Here is a 25,432-nt window from a genome sequence, read left to right on the forward strand (position 1 = left end):
TTATTTTAAGTTATTTGTAGTGAGTTAATGGCTCCCTTGGAATTGTGCAAAGTGGGACTTGCAGTACGTGCAGCACCTGGCTTTGCAGGTGGGGAATACGAAACACAGTCCCACTACAATTTTAAGATACTCTAAAACCAGGATTTAGGGAATAAATGTCACATACAGACTAGGCAATGGTGTGACATGGGGCAGTGCTTCACATGGCCAATGTGAGGCACATCAGGGTAATTTAGCAATTAAATTCCAGACAGATGATGCCACAACACGTGTTGCACACCACGGCACAACGCAGGCTCCTGACATAGCACACCCACATAACCCACAGCTCTTCACTGTGGTACAAACCAGCCTTTGGCTGTTCTGTTTCTAAACTTCTGTCTCATATGGTCAAATTCAATTTGCCCAAAGCTTCCCATATCACATCAAGATTAAGAAGTCTGGGGAATCATCATGGTATGCCACTGCAAATTATCGCATCTCCACCAACTTTGCCCTAACATGAAATGCCACAGGAGTGCTCAGAATCCAACAGTGATGAATTTAACATGCCTCCTTCCACTAGCCTGATGTCAGCAGAGTTACAGCAATTTATGCAATACAAGGATCTGTCCTTTTCTCCTTATCAAAGCATTTGATCAAAATCAGTGACATGGAAAAAGACAACCTTACTTAATTTGAGCAGCAGAGTCAGGCTTGTCACTCTAACATCATAAGAAAAAGGGAGGTATTTACATATGGGTACTTGCATATTCCTTTTTATCTGGCTTCACAAAGATAACAGCAAGATCACTTTCTTCCTCAGTAAAAACTAGTGTGAAACCTCACAGAGAATCAGCATTTTCTCTTGCTCTTCCCTCTCTCCTTTTCTCTCTTTTGAAAAGCCAGACCTTAAGATATTTCAAATCTTCATTAGCCGTTTCTCTGCCTGTGACTGCCTGGTGGTATGGAGTAGCTCCACCTCTCTCCATTCAATTCACCCTCGAGTCAGAAAGGTAAAAATCCTGTTTCTGATGCAACGTGACAAAAAGCTCACCCTGCTAACAGCATTGTCACATGGCTCACACGCCAGCCATGGCAAGCAGCAGTCCCTGCCCCACACCACAGTTCTGGAGCGTTTTGAACCATAAATGAGCTCCCCCAGCAGCCCCACTCTCAGGATGCATTTTAAAAAAGTGGATGCATAAATTCACTCATTTGGAAACCTGGTCTGTTCAAGAACTTGTTACTATGACAATTTAGAAGAAGCTGCTACAGATAAGATTGATGAAACTTATTGATTAATTTTCTCTCCAGCTATGTTTGAATTTTAAGTTTTCCCTAAACAGAACCAGTTGGTGTTGGTTTGTTAGTATTCCAGGAACTGCAGCAATGTGCTTCAGCAGTGAAGGAAGTTCCGTGATAAATGTGTTCTCCAATCTGCATCTGTAGAGCAGCTATAAAATCAGAACAATTCATGCAAAATTTTTCATTATGTTTTTAAATATACTTATTTACATTTTAAATCACACATAGACAATATGAAATATCTTTCACTTAGACAGGTGGGAACAAGAAAACAGATGCATCCATTAAGCTTGAAACAATTCAATGAATTAAATAGTACTCGGTGAACGCTTTGGTTTATGGATATAGCCTTTGTTTAAACTTACTTGAAAAAACACAGCCATGGCTCCTACTACCCTGTTTTCTAGAACTGCTGTTCCAAAACTGTCAAAGTCATCGGGATTGTAGAAGTAAATCTGCATCTGTAAAAATTAAAACCAACAAAAAAATCACATTAGTGTTGATTCATACAGTTTTCAAATGAGGTAATGCACACACATTGTATGTAAAGCCAGTGTTATGAACCTGAGAAAAAGGAATTCTGCTGAACAATGCTGTTTAACCAGCATCTTGATTAATAGCATGACTGCTCTACTGGGACAGTAAGCAGGGAACAGAGTCAATGCAATGCATTTTAATACCAAACCCAAGGATAAACAGAATGGTCAGTCTGTTTAGATGGTAAACTTTGTGCTTTCTGCCAGCATCTCTTCATTTCTTTGCCCATTGCAGGCTCATCTCCTGCTCTGTTAAATGTGCTAAACATATTTATCTCAGAAACCATAGAGAATTTTGAAAAGGATTTCAACGTTTAGAGTTATTCCTTTACTCCTAAAGCAATTTGTAAGATAAAAGTCTGTCTCCGTAGCAATGCATTTTTATGAGCCTCTGATATTCAGGTCTACCAGTTAGGGGTCAGACTTTTCCCTGTCTTCAGTTAAATTTCATGACTTTTATTTCCAAAGCGTTAGTACTCTGCAAGAAGTACGAGACAAACCCAGATATTTTGATGTCATTTTCAGATGAATAATAAATATTAATAATTAGACAAACCCCAAGTAAAAGAGGGTGAGAACAATGATTACCCCAAACTAGAAAACGCTGGAGTTACACAAATAGAGAAACAAGAAACAGTTTCCTCCATACAATCTTGCTAGTGACCAATCCCACTCCTATATACACACTTGCCATGAATAAGGGCAACCTACAGAGGCCCATGGGTGGTCCTGCTCTTAATTTCTTGCATGGTTCTTGTTCCACTTCCCACAGTAGCTGAGCTCCCACTTCTGCCAGCCATCCAAACACTGCTGCTTCTCCAGTAGCTGTTCAACCCCTCCATTCCCAGAGAAACCCCTAGTGTTAGTCCATCTGCATCAGCCATGACTTGCTCCACAAAGGGTCTGGCTTACATCCAAAAAAAGCAATGCTCCCTTCTCAACATTACACTGTGCAGGTGTGTACAGTCACAGGACAAATTCAGTATTGGTAATGTTTGTTATGTGTGTGCCCTACACAATACAAATGAAAACCACGTGCCTGATGGTGACAGCCAAGCACAAGAACTGGATTTTGCAGCAGTTGCTCCTGGGGCTATGCAGGGAACCTCCCGCATGGATTCCACGATCCAAACCAGTGCTGGCTGGCTGATGTGTAGGCTCCCTTGTGCACACTGATGCAAGTAAAAAAATAAATCTGTTTCTGGCTATGAAATGGGAATGGACCCACCAGGATTCTCTGCCACTGGCCCCTTGCCTGAGCCCTGTGCACTCACTCCTTCTTCTCTGCTGCCCATCCCCTGTTACCCAACCTTTTCACAGCATCACTAGGTGAGAGGAGACACCCACACAGCCCACAGTTTAAGGGAGAAGAAGGTCTAGCTGAGACTGTCCGTGCATCCCAACACACTGCCACTCTGACCATCATTCCCTCCTGCAAGTCCTTCTGCAGGAAAATACTCTGCTGGACTCAAACACTAGTTTGGGTTTTTCCAAGATAGAGTTGTATGACAAATCCTCCTGTATCCACAAATGCAAGTATTTTCCCCATATTGTGTATATGCCAGATGAGAGTATACCCTTTTATCTTGCTCAGATATATTCCTACTCACATTTACTGATTCCCAGGCTTCTGACAGGATATATTGCCTGTAATGGATAGGTGCTTTGCTAGTATCATACAGATAATAAAACATCATCATTCAGGGAGAAAGCCAAGATGAAGATCAGAGACTTCAGAGGTAGAGGTACTTTTTTCAGCAGGAGGATGAAGTAAGAGCACACTCCAAATGGCCCACAGAAAAAAAAAAGAAAAAATTTGCACTCACACTAGCTTCATAAAATTTGAAAGCAATTTTCTTCCCCTGTTTTGGCCTTCTTATTTCCAGAGTTCTCACAGCACACACAGAGGTGCTGGTGATATCTCACAAAGTTGGTGGTACCTCTAGATTCCGACAACTCATGCTTTGAACAAATGCAGATCAAGGTACAGGCATTCATTGATGCAGAAATTAGAACCAATTTGTTTCAGGTAGAGTTGCTTAAACTTCAGTTTAGCCAGCACAGATCAAAGCTGAGAAAACATAAATTACATTTTACTCCTGTTTAAAATAAAGTCTAAAATTATGTACACCTTACATAAAACACTTCACTATATAGTCCTCACAGGAGTTTATGAAGAAAAGCATCACTGAGTGAATTCAGCATATGCCAAAATCATTTTGGATCAATTTTGCTCACGGCATTTTAAGGAAATTAATTTTTACAATACACTTTTGGATAGCAGTGCAAAGGGCTTTGGTAAAAAATAGTGCTTTATTCAGATCCCTCGTCTCAGCAGTGCAATCTCACAGACTAATCAAGAACCACACTCTGCCTTGATTACCATACACATTGGAACATTTTACCACTGCTCCCTGGTGTTTTTCCAGAGAGTGTGGTTCCTCTCTCTGCATCCATCACGTCAAGGGGAACTGTCTTGTATGAAAAATTATCGTCATCTGTCATACAGTAGTTTCCTTATGTGTTCATACAGCTAGAAGGAACATTTTAGGAGTAGAGTCTCTGAGGAATTGCTATTATATAATTTACACACGCATACACTGCAAAGCAAATGCAAAAAAGACAGTAAAGTTTCACTCTCAAAGCCTCACAGTTCAGGCTGCTCATTAAACCACACCTGGACACTGCTGAGCATTAGTATTATGACAATTTTCTAATTATGTGATCACATATTGTTCTCTTCCATAATACAGTCTCATCTGTTTTCCCCAATTTAAAATAAAATGCAAATGTATCAAATGTATTTTTGTTCCTTTATACATAATATACATAATATTGAATACATTTATCAGCAGATAGTTAATTTAATATTTTCTATGGGTGGGATAACTTTCTTTATGTACAAAGCGGGAATAAGACAGTTAACTGTAAAATTAATTTCACTGCATAGTTAAGTGGCCTAAACATGCTAGAAAATTTTCATTATTACTCCTTATTATATAATTAGTATATACAATATATGGTGCACTTTGCATATAAATGACTTCTGCTGTCTCTGCCTGGGACATACAAAGCCGTAGCACAGAATGCAACAAAGAGGCTTTTAAGCTAAAGAAAATTTGGATCCTATTATGATTTGCTATTTGCAAAATGCAGAATGGAGCATCATCCAGGCTTGCACGTCCAGCCTGAATTGTGGCCCTGCCTGATTTCAGCACCACAAACCATAATTTCTGTACATTTTTGCATGTGATTTCACAATAGCTTCTATTTCCCAAAATTAAAAAAAATCAAAAAATTTAGAGGCTGTGAGAATCCCACAGTAATGGGAAAGCCTGAAATACCCTTCATAGTTTCTATAATGCGACACTACCTGTCTGCAGTCAGAATACTCTGTTCCACACATCCATGCTGACAGTGCTCCAAACAGCCTTCCCTGTGGCACAGGTCCCAGAGGGCACGAGCATCCTGTCCTCTGTGGTACAATATATTAGATTTATAAGACTTTCACATCCATCCCCACTATAACCAACAAGGCTGGGAAAGGCTTACATGGGCTTCCTTAATCTCGGATGTGGAACACAGCAGTGTGCTAGCATGTACCTTGTAAAGATCTATTATAAAAACCATGTAGTGTCCAAGCAACTAGAAATTTTCCGTATTTTGATAAAACTAAGCTGAGACAAACTGTCCCTAGTGACACAAAGGCACTTTTCTTGCAGGAAGACTCTCCATCCTAAAATGCTATCAACTACTGCAGCTACAGAGCTTTACCAAGGCAGGGAGAGAGCAAGAGTTTGCTTTTAATGGAAAAACTTCATGCTTTGACACTCTTCACACTATAAAAGAATTGTTTTCAAACTTGAGAGAGATTTGCTGTACAGCACAGATTAAGCCTTGGAAAAAACCTTACTGAGGGCCAAATCTTCAGACTGTTACAAGTGCCTTAAAACAGAGGATTAGAGAGAAAGCCATAACCCAGGAGATAATTGCCAGTCATCCTAAGGAAACATGTCATGTTTTCTAGTGTCTGCTGTCCAGGAAAATCCAGTGCCCAACCATTACAGTTTCCAAGCACTCCAGGCCTATTTCCAGCTCACAACACACAAGTGAGTACATCACATACACGTGGGTAATTCTCCAGCCTGGAGAGTCTTTCCCTCCAAACTCCTACCCTCCACTATGACCTGGGGGCAGGCAACCCCCTCCTCCCCAGGAAAATCTATTCTCTGCAGAAACACCTTTCTTCAACTGTGTTCTTCCAACCTCTGCAGAAATCTGGTGTATCCCAGACTTGGCAAAATGTCGGGCCCTGCTCTGTGCTTAGATTTTAATGCCGAACTGGGCTGCCACCACGCTGATGTTGTAAGGACAGGCTGTCCAAAATGTGCGTGTGTATTACTGAGAAATACTGCCCACCAGAGACCAGTTCTGATTTTATTAAGTACAATTACCTCTGAATGACTAAACCCTCATTATGAAATGTCACTGGCTTGCAAAACCTGAGCCTGCTTCCAGTGAATGGCTTCCCCCCGCCACCAACTCACAAATAAAAGGCTCCATCTCTCTGCTCAGTTGCTCCTCCTCTGCTTGGCACGACACACATCCAGACAGAAATCACCATTCCCATGCATGACATCTCTTTGCTCTCATTACCCCACTACAAAGACACAAAGTTTACATCCAATACAGACTATCATGGCCAAACTCATTCAGCACTTATGAGAGAAAAGCCACAATGAGCGTTTGATAGATCCCAGAAGATGTGAGTGAGTTCAAAGCCATTCTAAGAGACTGGAAACCAAGCAAGTACATTTTCCATAGACAGATGCCAAGTATTTTAAAAATAAATAATTGAGACTTTTAAATTGGGCTGCTATCACCCTGTGCAACCTCCTACAGCAGATTTCTCTTTAGATTAAAAAATGAACAAAGGCTCATTGTGCTGTCACAGATGTGGAGTACAGAATATTCAATAGTATCAGGAATTCTGGTGCAAGGGAAAAGATCATCGGAATTAGCTTTCCGCTCGTTTCCTTCCAGCAATCCAAGGACTACCATGCAATTTGAAGCATGGTAAAAAAGCATAAAAAAATAAAAGGTTTTATAGGCCAGCCAATTTTTTGATGAATCAGGCAGCAAGACGCAGAGGCAACAGCGATGTGGTTTATTATGTACTGCTTTAGAGACTGAGAGTATTTTCAGAAGAGCAGAACACCCAGGCATTGCAGGTAGACTGCAAATCCCTGCAGAGTGGTGAACCAAAAATTTTGAAATGTTTGCTTTAAACGATGGAGTTAAGCACTGAATATACTAATTCTTAATCAGTGCCTTTGCTGCTTACATTGTGAGAATAAATTATTCTCAGTCGCTTTTACAACTGGATTTAAATCCTCTCACACAACAATAAATTCTGTGCTAAGATTATGAATCATACATGATTTTTCTTAATTGAAAGCTCGTATGTAACTTACTTCTGCTTTAAATATGTGCATAGATTTCCAGTGAACTGGATGATATGATCCATTTGGCTGGAATAAAAATTTTCTACAGACATAATGTAATCTTCACTGCAGCACTAAAAATTCAGAATAACTGTCCTGCAGTCTGTGTGTTTACTGGAGTGTGAGATGTACACTGGGGCAATAAAATCTGATGTTTGACTTCTCATTATATTCTCTTTAAAAAACCCATGAAACTTATCATTTATAACATATTCAAAATCTGCTTAGAAAAGGCGGAGGGAAGAGCGAATCGTGATGTTTTCCAGTTCTCCTACTAGAGCCTGATGTAATAACACAGAGTATATTGCATTCTTTTGAAAAGATAAAGTTGAACAGGAGCAGATAATGGCATGTTTTTCCTGCCTAGTCTATTATTCATCAGTGAATTTTTAACTATAGTTAGGCAGGTACAGAGATGTATTCTGAATGTCATAACTTAGTATTTTACAGTGCCTAAAAGTGTGCTGGGTAGAATTGCAAAACAAAGAGTCAGACAGGGACTTTGCCCTAATGTAATCGCAACTTGATAATGAATACAATGCTAGGTTGAAAAAAATGAAAGGAGCTGAAACAACAGGAAGAGCAAAGATCATGCAAGTGAAATACCAGAACTTAACTCAATTTAGATGATCCCTTAGAAGTATGGTAAATTTCCCTTTCATCTTTTTTAATAGTAAGCTTTAATTCTTGCTTTGTTGTCTGCAAACAACACAGTAGGTGTATCTATGGTATAAATTGAGACTAAGCAATTTCATAGTCATATTCAACCTGAAAGTTGACAGTTGTGGAACGTTCTGCCCCTAAGTCTGAACAGCATTTAAACCTGTGAGTGGTCCAGTGACAGCTCAGTAGGAACAGAGAGGAAACATGGTGCTCACAGCATTGCCCTGGGCTTCAGTACATTGTTGGATTGTGGCCATATCACTCAGTATCTTGAGTGTTAAGTCCTGAATGTTAAGAGAAAAGGGCATTGGTAAGCCAGAAACTTCCCTGATTTCTTCTGCCAGAAATAAATACCCCTTAGGCCTGCTCCCATCCCAAACAAGAAAATTCATCTCATGTGTACTCAGTGAGTCATTACACAATGAAGGCAGATTTGATGCTAAAAAGCTGCATGTTGCATTCATTTGTATTTCTGTAATATGAAAATAACGGTGTCAGTGTTTATGCTTTCCTTAACATGAAACTTTCTTGCAATTGCTTTGTACTCCAAGTAACAGCCATATGATTCACCATGAAATGAAGTCTGGAAAATCGTTTTGGATAAATGGAACCATAAATTCAATAGAATTTCCATGACAACATAGATTGCAACACTCCGCCACAAGTAAAATGTTATAAATCATTCAAAACCAACAAAAAATCTGCAGTAAGTCTTCTCTTTCACAACACACAAGACCCCTGAATTATGGAGCTGTGGTTATTACCTCCCAATGCAGCGCCTCTTCTTTCTGATCCTCCTCCGTGTTACAAGTGTTGTTTCACATTTGACCTCCTTCCAAACACAGGAAATTATAACACTAACACTTTAATACCAAGATGTAAACAAGAACGGAAGCATAATGAGCAGGAGGCTTTTTTGAACCTTTCCTTCTCATCTTCTAAGAATGTTTAAAATATCTCCATCCTGTGGTAATTATACCTGTGTATCCAGATACATCACAGCATCTTGTTAGACACACAAATTTAGGAGGCTCTTTTTCTGGAAACGTGGGTGGTAAGTGTACAATAGGGTGCTCAGTTAGCTTGTAAAAGGGATGTGAACCACATGTCCAAGGAATGGAAGAGATCCAAGGAGAGAAGGAGATAAAAATAAAAAAAGGATAAAGGATTGCACCACACAGTGTTGCTCATTTGTACCTCTCTATAAGAGGGTTTCTTACATATGGTATTTCAGTTAAAGTCCAAGGAACTGGAATGATGTGATTCCAGGAGAATCTTCACTGCAATTTTAAAATCACCATGGCTGTTGCCTTCAGGTCTGTGAGAAAAACCTTGAAAACGCAAAGCTCTTTCCCTCCTGAAAAGATTAAGAAGCCGATCAAAACAAAGGAGAGATAAATAGTTCAGTATTCTGATTTTTGGGTAGAGGTACCAAATCAAGTCTTTTGGTGACTTGAGAAGTTGAAACCTATTAGTCCTTGGACTGCAAAGACTACCAGAGAGTTTCTGCTATCTTGCATTGATCACTGCCCATTTCTGAGCCTTGTTTCCTCATATAAACTAAATGGTCATTGTCCATCCCTCCCTAACTAGACGTTTCATGAAGAAAAACATGAAAAAATAGAAATAAATGGAAAGAGTGACACACAGTTGAAAATTATGGGAAATAAAGTACCATTTGGAGTGCTGTTGGAAAAACCCACAATTTTGTGTCCATTTGCTTGATATTGCAATAAGAATAGTCACACAGGTACCTCATGGAGACAGTATGCTGCCTCCTTAATACCAGTACCAACTTCTAACCAGCTCATAACTGACATAAGAAGATGTCACGAGAAGCTGTTTGTGCTTCATCCCTGAAGTGTTCAAGGCCAGGTTGGATGGGACTGTGGGCAACCTGATCTAGTGGAAGGTGTCCCTGCCCATGGCAGGGGGTTTGGTACTAGATGATCTTTGAGGTCTCTTCCAATCCAACCTGTTCCACGAGAGAGCTGATGTCGCAGGAGTTCAGTGCAGACAATTACTGCAAGGCGCTGCTCCGCACGCGCGAGGGCACCTTCCCAGGCTCTGGGAGGTCAGATGGTCTTTCACTGGTCTTTAGTTCCTCTACCAGACTCTGACTCTGCCAGAGACTTCGTGGTTTATTTATCGAGTAGTTCTGAGTCTCACCCCCAGTGGCTTTGTCTAATGGCGGCATATTCCAAGTAAGAGAGCAGAAACACGCAATGCTGAGACAAACTTGGCTTTCTAAGGCTGTCCAAATGGAAAAATTAGAGGCAATACTTAGCTGCTGGCATGGTTGAAAATCTGAAACGGGCAATTTAGAAAGTGGCTAAGCACCAAATGACACAGCAACTAAGACAAGCCGGATGGACTAACTATATGAACAGAATAGCTCTGAACTCCACCCAAAAGTGGCTGTTTCAGATGTCTTCTTCATCTGTTTCCCGTGGCCTTTCTGCAAGGAGAACTACACTACTGAAGAGTTTTAAACTTCAGAATACCCAAACTGTCCATACTTCAGCTCATCTTTCAAGCATCCATTTACATTTTCAAACATCAAGAAGTGCTGCTAGAATGGAGAGAACTGGATTTCCTACCAAACACATTCCAGTGCTCTTCAGGGAAAAGAAAGGAGTTGCACTTGAAGAGTAAACCCTACAAAAGCACACTTTGCCTTGCATGTGTGATTAATACAATTTCATATCCTGTTCACTTTAAAGATGCACTAACACAAGTATTCATTCCTCTGAGAGTTCATATCTTAGTGCAAATTATTCTTTTTGTACTGTGGAATTCAAAATGTTCTGTGTGTGGTTTTTTCCACTGTTTTTGTTGTTGGGTTTTTTTCTTTCTTTCTTTTTTTCTTTCTTTTTTTTTTTTTTTTTAAAGGGAGAAGGCAAGGTCTTCCATGAACTTCCAAATGCCTCAGAACAAATTTTGAGGTATTTACAGTTTCATTGCATCTCTGGATTCAAAGTTATGCAGCAGATGGGGTACGTTTTCAGTAGTGTTTTGCTGGGCAAAAGGCCATTCCTATCTCTGAGGGGATGTGAAATCTTTCAGGCTGTACACTTCCAGAGTTATTTTTATTTATGAACTGTGAAGTATATGGACAGTTACAGCAGAACCAGTCCATTACAAGAGTGTACTTGGAGGGTAAAAATAATATGGGCTTTCCCATATTTTGCAGAATACACATCTATCTCAGGCTGCACTATAATGCCAAAGGCAGAGCAAGCAGGGCACTCAGCATCAGAGGTCTCAGCAGCTATTTGCAGATTCCTGGAGGAAGGGACAGCACTAGTTCTGCCACAGCCATCCCGTTTGAACACGAGAAGGATTTTTCTAATGCAGCTGCTTAATATTGGTGTTTTACTTCAAAATTCTCAAAAGGGTTTAATATGCAAGGACTGAGTACACTATATCCTTTCTAAAACTCAGGATCTCCTGAAAATACCTCAAATTGAAATCCTTCCCCACCATGGGCTGCCTACCCAAATTCCCCAGTCTCTTGGAAAACCTTATATGTAATACCTCCATATTCTGTTTCTAATTTTCTAGGTTTCTTTACCCTTAGCCTCTAACTGTTTTACGAGAAGAAAGTGAAGTCTGCACACATCTGAAGTGAAGTGTTAAGAAATTTGTAAACTTCTCATCTTAGTGACCTTTTATACAGACACATGCATACAGAAATACACCACCTTAATGGCACCAGTGTGTTTAGGACATGATTCTGTATTTACACTAACAAATCAGAAAGAACTACAGCACAGCAAGAAGTAAAATATTGAGGTAAGCAGTAAAACTGACGGAAAGGTAAAAGTGCTAGAAATTCTGTAGTCTTTTAAAGTTAAAACCTTGTCCACTGTCACATCTGCAAACACATTTTGTAATGGTCCTTTGCTAAATGTCATAGTTATTCTTCCATGCCTATGAAACAGAAAACCAACTCTGATTCTCAGCCCCTCCCACACTCATACCTCTCTGCAGATGCCATGTTGAGAGTCCCCTGGTGCATCTGACTCTGCTGTTCTCTTGTGGCATCACCTTATATAATATGATTAAAACAACCTCTCAGGCCCGTTGACATTGAAAGAAAAGCTTGTAGAACTATTCTGAGTCCCGATTAACACAACAGTGCCACCAGATCAGCATTTGAGTCAAAATTTCACAGGCTGTGGTTCAGTACAGCTTTCAGTACACACTCCCGGGGGAGGCACGCCCAGTTGTGTCCCTGCTCAGCCAGGCCCTGCACCAGTTTCCCTCGACTCTGCATCTTAATAATAGAAACGATTCTCAAGCCCAAGAGTCACATTTCCACTCTGGCTCACACCTGTGTATTCCCCGAAAGCACCTCTTCTGCCTCAGCACCTCACATTTGCACAATTCACCTGGGTAAAGGACACCAGAGAAGTTCTGGTTCTCAGTATGACAGCCACTAGCTTTTCTCCAGTCTCTCGGTGTCTCTGGCTCCAGAGGGGCCCAACCAATCTAATTCTTGCTCAAGCCACTGCTGTCACCGCCAGCCCCAGACACTTGCATTGTGACAGCAACCACAAATGGAAACTGGAAACACTAAAAATGGTGCAGCCTCTCCCCATTACACAGCGTGGAGAGCCAGGGCTGGGCTGTGGTGGGTGGGGAGGTACCACCTGCCACACGAAACCACACCATGGTACGTGTTACTGGTACTTTCGCCTCTCCTGGCTGTTCTGTCACAGCACGAAACGCCTCAATGGAACTTCTGAAATATGGGAGTTGCACAAGTAAAGTCTTTATCATAAATCTGATAATTAACCTGCATAACTAATTTTCCTCCTGGAGGCAGGCATAGGTTGGAATAAATAGTCTATTCAATACCTACTGAGAGACGACTTCTATATTTCATGTTTACTTTAAACAAGTATAAAAACCTCGGGACAAAGGGCCTCAAAGAGTCAAATTCCTTGCAGTTTCAACAGAGCGCCCTGAATAATACATAAAGCAGCTATGCTCTTATCCCTAAAACCACAGGTGTGAACCAGATGTCATGCTTATCTTCTCTTGAGATTACAGCAAACAATCGCACGCCTTCGGAATATAAAGTAAGCTTTGGATGGAGGAACTTGAAATATATTAAAAGTGTGGCACTGAAGTTAAAAATTCAAATATTAACCTACAAATCACGGATTCATTTAAGAGTCTGTTTATAGTCTATGTCCTGTAAAAGTTGTATTTCTTTTATTTAACCTTTTCATAAGAAGATATATTATGAATCACAAATCTGAGATAAAACTACTTGCATAAATCTCAGTCGTGGTCAGCAAGGTATTGCCAAACAGATTGTTCAAATATACCACCATCTATTTAAAATACACCATGGCTCAAGGAACAGAATTAAAGTTAAAGCCTTGATTTAAATTTTAAACTTTCCTATTATTGTAGTAAAGGTTTAGAAAAAGGTGAGCATATGCTGCTCTCAAATATTGAAAGGAGATTAAACTCAGAAAGGAATCTCAAAGAGAATTTTAAAGTTAACAGTATATAGTAACAAGACATGGTCCAAATGTGTTCTAACCATCCAGCCTTGATCATAACCAGCCACCTAAGAGTGCACAGCCAGTGGATATTCCCAAATGTCCAGTTTCAAAAAAAACCCCTATTTCCTCACTCAACCTGCGAAACATCCTACCCCAGCATATTTCAAAGGTCACGCTCCTATCGCAGTATTTCTTCTTTTAAATTAGGTCCGGGCATTGCCTCCTGACTCCTGTGTCAACACCTCAGGAGCAGCAGTGCTTGCTGCAGAGGGTTCATGTCCAATTTCAGGGGTTTTTTTAGCTTTCCTCCTCCACCTTGGCTAGCTTTGTTCTTTAATCCAGCATTCTGGTTTCCTTCCACAGGATCCCCTGTCAAACACACACACTCCAAAGGCTGTCAGCAGCTAATGCTAACGCTTCACTAAGAGAAGTCTTCCAGGTCAATTTATGACAGAAATATTGCAGGCTTGTAATTAGAGCCCTACATGAGAAAGTCTGTGTTTACTCAATAATCTCCATTTTCACTTAACAGAAGCATGCATCTCACTCTCCTTGCTGTCAAGAAAAGGCAGTGATGTGACCTGAATCCAACAGCTGTAATGTCATCTGCTTGATCTTGAGGGAGTTGAACTACCCTGTTCATATAATAGTATTCACCAGTGACCCAGAGCCTCATCCTGCCTTCCAGCAGCAGGGCCTGTGACTCCAGGGGAAAAAGCATCCAACATCTTGGTTCACTCACATTAATAAAAAAGAGTATGAAAAGTCATAGATTAAGGTGTTAACATGACCCTGTCTGTGAGGCTGAAAAGTCAAATGTGGTTTTAGTTGAGAGCACAAACCTAGGCTGCTCAGTTCCGTGGCAACAAAAATGATTCAAACATCTTTACAACTGTTTAATAAAGATATAGGATAAAAGTTGAGAACAGTACAGAAAAATAAGGAATTTAAAATATAAACAATCAAGTCTCCTAGCTTCACCATATGCCTTATCCCCACCTCCGTTAGCAAATGGGTTTTCCTTGCAAGAACAATCTAGGGATAGTATTAAATGTGGTGAAAAACATTCTCCTTCAGAAAAACAGGTGAGATGGGCTACAGCCAGTTCTGCAGTCCAGTCCTAATTTCTGCAGAATAAAAACATGTAACGGCAAAAAGAGAAGAAGTGCACAGACAGATAACTCAGCTTCTGCGACTGATACTTGCAACTTCATTACTGTGAAAAGCAGGCAGTAAAAGGGGCTGTTATCAGCCACTCCAACACCTGGTAACTCCTGTCAGGTGGCACAGGACACAGCTTTTCCCTGCCTTGCCAGGCACAGGATCACAGCAGTGTTGTGAAAGAGAATGTGTCTGGGCTCACTGTGCCAGGCTTGTATTTCACAGACAGAGGAAAGAGATAGGAAGGAAAAGAACAGAGATGGGGGAAGAAAAGGACAAACAAAGAAGACACAGCGTACCTCTCACACCAAAGGGCTGCTCAAGATTTAGCAGAAGTCAGTGGCAGCTCTGGTAGCTGCCCACATTGCTGCTCTGATCAGTTCAAAACACATTCAGGATCATGACGGGCTTCCCAGAACACCCAGTGGTTGGTGTGTTGGTATTACAGGGTCCTGAGATGTCAGGAGATGGTGGCATTGCGAGCACTGCAGTTTGTCTCCTTCCCTTCATCAATAAATCAATCATCTGGCCCTTTCACTCTCCAGAGCTTCCTTTGTGCAGCCTCCCAGCCAAGGGCTAACGGTGGCACCAGCGTATCCATCAATTACACCCACCAGTCATTCACAAAACACCATTTTTTTCTGCTAATTTCCAACTCCATTCACGTCTCATTTAAGCACACATTTCAGAAGGTATCTTGATGGGTTTGAGATTATTTCAATCTTCCCTCCTTCTGTAGAATTTCTTTACAACACCCCGCACAGACCTTGTCCAGAGCAGCATGGCCGTGGATGTTGTCTGACACTCCAGGCTGCATTAATATATAACCTTGGAGAGCCCTCATAAAAACACTTAGTTCAGCCTACAGGTGCATCAGGCTCTGCATCCTGTCTCAAGTACCAGGCACTAATGGACAGTAAATCAAGACAGTACGTGTTTACATGGACAAACAGCAACTGTCCCCTTCACTGCACCCCTGCAGCTTCCAGCAAGCCTCAGCATCCTTTCTGAGCTGGAAGCTGCACAAGGACCATCCTTTGACTGGTCTGTCCAGAACTCTGTTAAATCCTCGTTCCAACCTGTTTTTATTGCTGACCGTTAGAAAATAATTTCACAGGGTGTTCCACAATTCCCGCACTATGAAACACTGCAGGAGGAGTGTTCCTGAATGTGCACCTTCTGTGCTTCTGGGATCACAACCTCACTTATATTGTGAAGCTTAACAAGTAATATTTATTTAGCTTCTTTGAGATTTCATGGTACTGTGTAATCATGTGCCCAGAGTCACCTTTTCCAAGCTGAGATGTCACAACAACTATTTACTTTTTTTTCTTGTCACTGAAGGTCCTCTATTTTTTCCAACATACTCAGCTTTTTTGAGGATGGGCAATTAGAACCGCTCAAGTCACCTGTACCACAAAGTAAAGATTTTTCCTGTTGATTGCACTCATTTCCTAGTAATTTCTAATGTTCCTATTTGCCTTTTTGCTACTGCTGAGCACTGAGCTCACATGTTCAGACAGCTCTCTGTAAGGACTCCAGGAACATTTCCTTGAGTGGCAATAACTAATTTAATGTTCATTACTCTGTGTGCAAACTCAGAGTCTTCTTTTTAACCTAGTTAAACTAGAAAATGAGATTTATATGATCCTGCTTTGCGTGCGTGTCTACACATGACATGTCAGTCCCTTGTAATAATTTTAGAATGCATTGACCAATTTGATCAAAACCTGACTGCTCACTCGGGTTCTTGAAGACTCAAAGACACACATGCAAGTGCCTTTACAGTTAAGTGGCAAAGTTAAAGACAGATCCAATTAATTTCACAAGTATGGATCAAATATTGAAGACTCTCCCTTCACAAAGCACTTCATCATCACACCCGCCATGGGCAGCAGCCACTTCAGCTGCTGCCACGCTCCCTCCAAACTCAGCAGTGGTAAGCTGGGGCTTTTTTGACTTGTGAGCACTTGATTCTTCCACCTGGGGATGTAACAAGTCACAAAATGTACCTACTTTCTTTTGCTCAGTGGGATTGCCACCAGTAGGTGTGGGTTTCCCATGAGTCACTGAGAAAATACCAGCATTTGAATCTAAGCACACACAATATTAATAGAAATCCACCATTCTGTTAAATATTGTAATATGGTAACTCTAATCATAAAGCCTCTCAGTATTTAAATACTTCAGGCACTGTAGACATTTATACAACTAGCAGTAGATGAATTTTCAAATAGATACTTCTGAGTAATTATCCTCTTGAGACAGCACCAATTGCTAAATAATGCCTCAGTTTAATAGCACGTAGCTCTTAAGAAATGAACAATTCTGGGGACTATTAAATCTCTCAGAAACGTAACAAAGATGGTGATAAATACCTTACACTCCATTACAGTCCTCATGTGGATGAGGAATAGGATATTTTTTCTCACCTGTTAGCTGGACTTCAAAGAGAACTCCTTAGAAAATGAGGAGGTAGCCCCTCCTGCTCCCTCTAATAAAGCAGGCTATGCAAATTTGTTCTTCTAGACATCAGCAAAGATTCCTTACAAGCAAAATTAGCACTTGGGTTCACAAGGAAAGTTGTCTTAGCAAGACGTACCAGAGGAAGAATAAATGCATGGGATAGCTGAGTGGGAACTCCTGAGAATGCCAAAATCCTTACAGATTAACTGGCAAGGAATAATTGTTCTGTCCCCCCAGAACATCCCTCTGTCATTCCAGGGAAGAACTGCTGAGCAGAAAAGTAGAGAGAACAGAAAGAGTATTCAATCCAAACTTCAGTGAATCAAGGCATGACTATGGAGAGAGTTTTCAGATGAACCTGCTTTTATGTAACACACAAAGCTCTAGAATATCAGGAAAATGCAGACCTCTTGTTCATATAAAATGCTGGACTTAATCCATGCTCCCTAAAGATGTTTTTCCTAAAACTCTGCCTGCTTGCATATTACTTGCCCCTAATAAAAGAGCCTGGGGAAAGAAATTTGCATTCTCTGGTCACCAGAGGTCTGTGAAAAGAAAGATTCACCATGTTGCCCCACAGAAAAAGGTTGCCTTTTTATAGTCAAGAGTAAAAAGATGGAAGCAAAAGGCATAAAAATACTTGTCTCCTCATCCTGACATCCTTTTACCTCTCAGTGGCGTTCAGAAGCCTTTAGAGATGATAAGCTCTCCACAGCAAACCATGTCAGACTGTGTTTACCTTCATGCTAGAGCACATCTTGGCTTCATTTCAAAAGCAGCCATCAACAGTAAAGGCCATCTCCTCATACGGAGAATGCAGAAGTTAAAATTACTGCAAAAAGCCAATTTGTAGCCACTGATTCTGACTCTGAGTATCAAGTAGTTTCATCATCATTTAACAGTGCGTCATGAAATGCTCCTGTTCCTAATTCCACTTTGAATGACGACTGAAAACAAGATGAAGGATTTGATAACTTGGTGACCAAAAATTTCCATTGTACTTTCCTCCTCATTAGAAAAACTTACCATTAAAAAAAAAGAGAAAGATTAATAAGGAAGTGCCAGATCCTAAGCAATGATTGAGGACTTTACATAAAAAAAGCTCAAAAAGTAAGGACAGCGAAGTATTTTTAGGTGTGCAATAACCCACAGCATTTTAACATATATATATATGTCACTTCAGGTTCAACATGCGATAAATTTCCATTAGTATCTCACTGGCAATTGAAGCCCAGCTGAATACTAAATAAAGCTGCATAGCTAAACCCTGCTGTGGAAAAGAAGGAAGGTCCAAAAACTTGGATAAAAACAGCCTGTGTGTGAGGTTCAATCATGAATACTTCTGTGCCCACTACAGGAAGAGAACCGGAGGGATGGGGCCACCCCAGAGCACACTGTCCCCACATGCTGTAATCACATGTCCTGGACCTGAATGTGGCCTTCACCTTGAGTTGTGAGAGGTCTCTCTCCAAACCTGTATTATACCTTGCTTCAGTTTCTGAGGATCACTAAGTCACCAAGAGAAACAGAAGCAGCAACTTCCTGTGTCTTCTCATCCTCAAATTAACAGAGATTTAATAAATGCATAAGATAATTTTCAGAGCTTTACATGGAACAGGTGTCTCGAGTCACTGTGCTGAGACCTGCTGGAATGAAGCTCTGGTGAGTTTGTACAGATAAAGTCTCCTTTGAACATTATCTTACAACTCAGTTAATGATGTTTCAATGAGCGAGGATAGGAAGGAAGTCCATGTCCTCAGGGCCCCCCTGAAGGTTCAGACCTGGGATTTTTGTTTCTACAGGTCTTTCCTCAGGTAGTCACACCCCCATCTGTAGATTTGCAAAAGTTGGTAGATGTTCAACAGCCTCTGCACCAAAAAAATCATGCTAATTATACTATGTGATATCAAATTTATTCTTCTAGACAAATGCAATAGCATTCATGGATACATATACCAAGTTCTGCCCCTATTAGATTATCTTTTCAGAACGTAAAGCATTTGTCCAGTGCAACCTGACAAGTGCCAGATGAACGCAATAAATTACAAGCAGAGCAACACAGTCCAATCCATAAGTTTACTTACATTGTCTTAACTGTATCACTTAGATACTCCTTTTTCACCCACATACAGATAAGTTAAAACAGCCCTGTTCTAGACAGGGAAAAATCTTAGAAGGGGGATGCTGAGAATAAAATCAAAGGTCAGTGAGAGTGAGTGCTCCCTGCTGGAGGCTCACTTTGAAGCCACCCATATGTAAACTACTCAGACCTGGAGCAGTTGCTTGTTTGGTGTTTGTACAGGATCAAACCCAACAAACCTGAAGCCTGGTTCAAAAGATGCTACAGTCATAGAAGCCAGCAAACCACAGGACTCCTGTACAGTATTTTGAGCTCAAAGAACCTCAAAAAAAGGTAAGATTCCAAAAACTTGGATTTTCTCTGGCCTATCTAGACATGACATGCAAACATTTCTGGGGAGAGGGTGGTTTAAAGACCTAATGTATAACATAATATAAACTACTGGAGCCGACTTAGGTGAGATTTCCTCCTCCTTCCTTCCACATCACAAACGAATTAGAGTCACATACAAGTCTGAGTTTGTAATCACTATTGTTTTGCTCTTTTCCATGTTAACAGCAGCAAGGCATAAATAAGGATGAACCTTCTTCCACAGTAATATGTCAGGCATTTTACTAAATCCGTGATGTAAAGAAATTTCACCCATTGTTAGATCCTCTTTATCACATGCATGTCCTATCTCACCAACACATAGTTATATGCATATGATTTTAAAAGATTCAGGGTTTCTGCATAAATAAATGCACACATACGCCCACAAGCTTAGGGAAACAATAGATTCATTTTCAGCAGGATGCTGTGAAAAACAATGTTTATTTCCCCTAAAATGCATGAAATTGCAATAACTGATTGTCAGACCACTACAGTCTACTTACAAAACTCTTAAGAAATTTTATCTGTTTGCAAACTAGTCTTGACTGACTTCCAAAGGCCTCTGTTAAGGTCTGTCCCCAGAGAGGATGGAGATAATGCAGGAATCCCACCCTCCACAAGAACAAATCGATATTTTAACATTCTTACTGCAATACTGTTGATCCAGACCTCACAAAGAGCCACCAGGAAAGTGAGATACAGCGTTTTCTGTAATTTTAAACCCATCACAGACCAAGATAAAGCTCTATACCTGTTATTTTGGTTTTTCTTGCCTGTATTTCCCTAGTATATTTCACAGATTGGGCTCCTTGTCAGTCCAGGCTTTTAAAAAAGCAGTGACAGGCAGCGATTTGTTTGACTAGACCTTAACTCCTCAGATTCCACAATTTGGCTTTTCTGGGAGTTATAATTATTGGGGGCAAAGACTGAAATGAAGTTGTCAAGTGACAGTAATGGGCTCTCTTTCTCCCTTCCCCAAGACTGATGCTATTCATTTAGAGCAGGTCTATACACGAGTCCATCTAATCTAATCTGCTGAAACCTCGGTGAGACCTGGCAGTACCTCAACTGGAAAACAGTTCTAAAATTAATAATAAGTCAACCTTTCAGCTTAATGCCTTGGCTATCACAGATACCTAATGGTGCACTTTGCCCAAGTCTCGTATGGACACTGGCAGCAGGAGAGGAAAAAAGACAGGAACTACAGTAGATTCCTCACTGCCACACAAACACGGCCACTTTAAATGTGGAGTTACAGACCAAGCAGACAATTTTATTGCATAATACATTCTGTTTATGTGAGGCTTGATCTCAGTCTTTGCTCATGCAAAAAAAGTCTTGAGACAATCGTGTGGGAGCAAAGGCTCCTTCTCTGCTCTGTGTATACAGATTAAAATGGGCTGAGGCTTGTCCAGGGATGGCAAGACTGAGATGACAGTGAACCACTTCTGAATCCCACTGTTTCCTACTAAGTAGGAAGAAAAGCATGAATATCTTAATTTCTTAAATTTCAATTAATTATAATTCAATTTGGCAAGGCCTAACACAGGAAAATATCTTTACTTTCCCATCTTGTACATTTTTAAATGAATTTGAGACTATATGATTGATGGAAGCTTCCAAGCTTTTAAGAAGTGGATACTATCACACTTTCCTTAGATAAATGATTTCCCCAATGTGAAAATGTTAGTTTTAATGAAATGAAATAGCCTTAATTGGTTGTGATGGGAAGTAAACCCTGAGATAAACATTGCATAAATAATTCACATCCTCCCATCTGGGGAACTTCTTCCTGAAGTGTCTCCAATCTGAAATGCAACACACATCATTTTAGCAGCAACTAAAAAAATGCAGACTTTTTCCAATACACTGCATCTGGAGTGGAGAGCATCTGCTATTCCAGAGTTGAGTGCATATTTTAAGACATAGTTTTGGAAAGATTTTTGATTCTGGACTAGAACATTTTCTCCTAACACAGGTCTTCAACAGAACTGGTGTCCGCTGTAACTGGATCTAACTTTAACTGGATCTGTGGAAATTCACATTTTCCATGATGTTCCAACTGCAATACACCAAACCTTTTCCACTATTTTCACTGACACCATACTGTGCCCAAGGCAGCATCTAAAAGACATTTGGAAATAGAGCTGTGGCATATTTCATACTGGACTATGGTATATGACCCGAATGTTCTTGTATCTGCACTCACTACTTATTCATTTTAAGAGCTGGTCTCCTGTCCAGGAACACCTTCAGGAACAACTTTTCCTCTAAGGATTTGATGCCAAGATCTATTGCTGGCAAAGGCACTCAAGGTGGGCCCCCTTGTAACAGAAGATATATCTGATCACAAACTGTCTGCTGAATTTGTGGCATTTACTGCACCTTGCACAAAACCCAGGGGGAGAACATGGAAGCAGGGAAACCACAAAACTCATTTAGGCTATTTGATGTGATCCTATAAAATTCACCGTGGAAAACATGAGAAACTGTAGCTTCTATGTGCAGATCTTTTGGGTGTTCTGCAAATGAAACCTAATAGCACATCACAAATTATTTTGTTCTGATCACATCTCTTGTTCAGCACAGCTACCAACTTTCCTCGGGGGCCTGAAAGAAATTCTAAAAAGTGAAGTTTTTTTCCAAAGGTATTATTCAGAAAAGATCACAACCTTTGATGAAAATAATGTCGATTTAAAACATGAATATGTAAAACAAAACGCTCCAAAGTGAAAATATACTATCTATATATAACTTTTAAAAAGTACATATATCTTTCAATCAACAATAATATTCTTAAAAACAGCAACTGCCAGTGACACACTTATTTTTCTGCCTATTATACAAAATAAATATAGAAGCATAATGAAAGAATATGTTATGCTTACTTGTGTTCATTGTCACGATTTTTATAGGATCAAATCAAACAGACAATGGAAATGAGTTTTGCAGTTTCACTATGCCTTCTGGTTATCAAGTGATAAGTTCCTAGTTGATGACCATTTTTATTCCCTTTCAATGCAGACTCCAAAATAAGCAATTCTGACCCACAGAATGAAAATTTTAAAAAACAGATTTTCTCCTCTCTCTGCAAAAGCTTACGACGGATCACACTTACAGAACAGGCTAGGATACAGTTTTCCAGAGGATTCAGTCAGAGCATTTCCTTTTTTCAGCAAAGCACAAGACACCCTGGGACTGGATTCAAATGGCAGAGTTTACTAAGGCTGCCTCTACTCGCTCTGAAGTCTGCTATGCTTAAAAGGTTTCTCCTGGCTTGGGTAGCTCTTAAACCTTAAATACGGAGAAGTGCTACTAAATGAGTCACAAATCATTTAACAGGATTCTGCTCTGCTTCCAGACAGGCACGAGCAATGCTTGCAGCTTTTTATACCTATCAAAGAGCATCAGAAAGGTGCTGAGATTTTCCACCCATAGAAGGACTAAGAAAGGAAACAGGGATTTGACATGCCAGGATTTCTGTTGCTTTCTCTTGCTGGAGGGAAAGGCACCCGAAACACCTGAACCTTTCACATGTAGCTCCATGTAATCAGCATCTTGAATTAATTGGTTTTCTCTATTATTTTCATGCAACATGGGAAAGGGGGAAAGACAGAAAAATGTGATTTTCAAACCACAGCAGCGAGTCAGGGTGACTCAGAACAGGTACCAATTAGGAACAGCAAGTAAATGTTTTGAAACCACCTCGATTCCGCGTGGTGACATCTGTGTTAAAACAGCTTGCTGAGAGAGGATGTGCATGAAGCCTCTTTTAAGTTTCTTCATTCTCCAAGTCTAAATCTTTAACGCTCAGAGCAGCTCAACAGTTTCAAAAGAGGAAGAAAAAAAAGAAAGAAAATAAAAAGAAAGCCTTATGCTCAAAGTAATTTTGCAGAAAATCCCCAAACCACAGAAAAACAATTGCTTAGAACTTACATTTAATGTTAAGGGCTATTCAGGAATTACAAAATGTTTTTTTAAAATGTTTAAACATATAAACAGCGACTGAGAAAGCATTTCTTATTAAGCATTTTTATGGTTACAGCTACTCTGCTGCTGAAAAAGCAACTACTTATAAAAATAAAGCTAATATTTATGGGCACTATAGCTCAGGAAGGGACCTCTTTTATAAGACATTTACTGCAGCAGCCATCGCAGCTGAATCATGTTATTGCACAAAAATGAGGTTTTTTTAAACTCAGGCTAACATTTAACAACTTTAAGTAAATGATAGCATATGAAATTAACTTTCAACAGCACTAAAAACCAGAATAGCAAGGACCAAATCTGTGAGATGCTGATCATCCTCACACAGTGTAAGCGCTTGCTTGCAATGGGGCCAAGAAGTAGGGGAACACTGTGACCACCACAAATGCAGACGTGCAGGTGATTAACAAATTACTGTGCACAGGACACCCTCCCCTTGAGTGGCTGCAACCCTGGCAAGTTCAGAACTCCCCTCTGCACTACTCTCCCCCAGTATCAAGAGCTGCATACAACACATCTTGTTTTACAACCATTGCAGGAAAAAAACATCCCACCATCCGTGTTCCCTAGGAGTTATGTCCTGATGTTTTTCTCCTCTCCTTGGTAACTACTGGCAGCCTCATTTGTGAAAACTTCTGTTCTATAACACTCATTACCGAAAGATCTAATTACAGCAGTAGAGAGTTACCCTTCCAGACCTCCATGGCATGACCTTTAAAGTACAAGCTCAAGGTCATACTTTAATTCACCCAAAGTCCCCAAGATTATTATTTTACAACGTATGCAATAATCAAAGCCACGCTTTAGGATTTGGCAGACAAGCTGTTCTGTCTATCAGAATAACTCACAGATGGTATGTATGTGACACAACATATTCATCATGTTATATTCTTAGTATATGCAATTTTCCTTCTTGCTAAATTTTCCAGCGTTCAGCAAGGGCTCTAAGAAACTGCTGGTGCCTTGGAAGAGATACCCTTCCAGCCTTGTTGTCTTTAAATTAACTGAATAAAGAAAGAATCTAAAGGTTGAAAAAAACTCATTCTCCTGTGTAATTGTAAAACATATTGAATTTGATTTTTTACCTTAGGTACTATTTTTTAACTTCTATTTTGTAGCTCATGTTTACTTTCTACTCTTCACTTCACATATTGTACTTTCTTTTTACTTGATGTGTGCAATATTGTTTTAGCTTTTGCTCTTACTTCTGCTTATTTATGATCTTTTTTTGACCAAAATCTCAGTAAGATTTGCTTTAGGGGCATTTTTTTATCTTTTTTTTCCAGGTAGTTGCATGCATAAGTGAACCATTAAAATTGAATCAGTTCAGTGAATCAAACTGAATGACAACAAACTAAAATGAGCAGAAACATGCCTAAAGCAACAAGCACATTACTTATTTTACTTATTTGTAATGTTGCTTTTTCCCTCTCCTTGAATTCTTCTGATGAAATAAAAAGCCCACATAGTTTTTTTAAATACTGGGATGAGTTTTCAATCCTGAATGCCACATAGATTTTATACAGGAAAAGGCACAGAGGGAAGATGCACCCACACAAGGTCAGGTTTCGGATGCTGGCCCAGCAGCCTATTTTAGAGCTCATCATCTGGAGGAGTAAACCACCGAGCACAGCCAAGAGTTCACGAAAATAAACTTTCTGCTCCCAATTTCTCTTGCTTCTGTTACATCTGTCTGTCATTTACTCCCACTTTTCTTGTGTTTTGGAGCCTCCAGAACAAAAGTCACCTCTACCACTGATCTCTGTTTCGTACAGCATTCCTGCTTGAGTTAGTCCTTGTTAAATGAGGACAAGAGTTGAGAGAAAAATAACTCAGAATTAGGTTCTCTGCTTT

At 40.1% G+C, this 25,432-nt stretch overlaps 1 protein-coding gene across 1 annotated transcript in view; it reads right to left on the reverse strand.

Annotated features, from left to right (window-relative positions):
- PTPRG (protein tyrosine phosphatase receptor type G) overlaps positions 1 to 25,432 on the reverse strand; it is a 374,823-nt gene that overhangs the window by 135,875 nt on the left and 213,516 nt on the right. Inside the window, 1 exon segment of the mRNA XM_029958316.1 lies at positions 1,653 to 1,748. Within this exon segment, the coding sequence (XP_029814176.1) occupies positions 1,653 to 1,748 (96 nt within the window).

The sequence above is a fragment of the Manacus vitellinus genome, unplaced genomic scaffold (assembly GCF_001715985.3).
Source record: "Manacus vitellinus isolate BGI_N305 unplaced genomic scaffold, ASM171598v3 scaffold_14_pilon, whole genome shotgun sequence".
Classification (NCBI taxonomy): domain Eukaryota; kingdom Metazoa; phylum Chordata; class Aves; order Passeriformes; family Pipridae; genus Manacus; species Manacus vitellinus.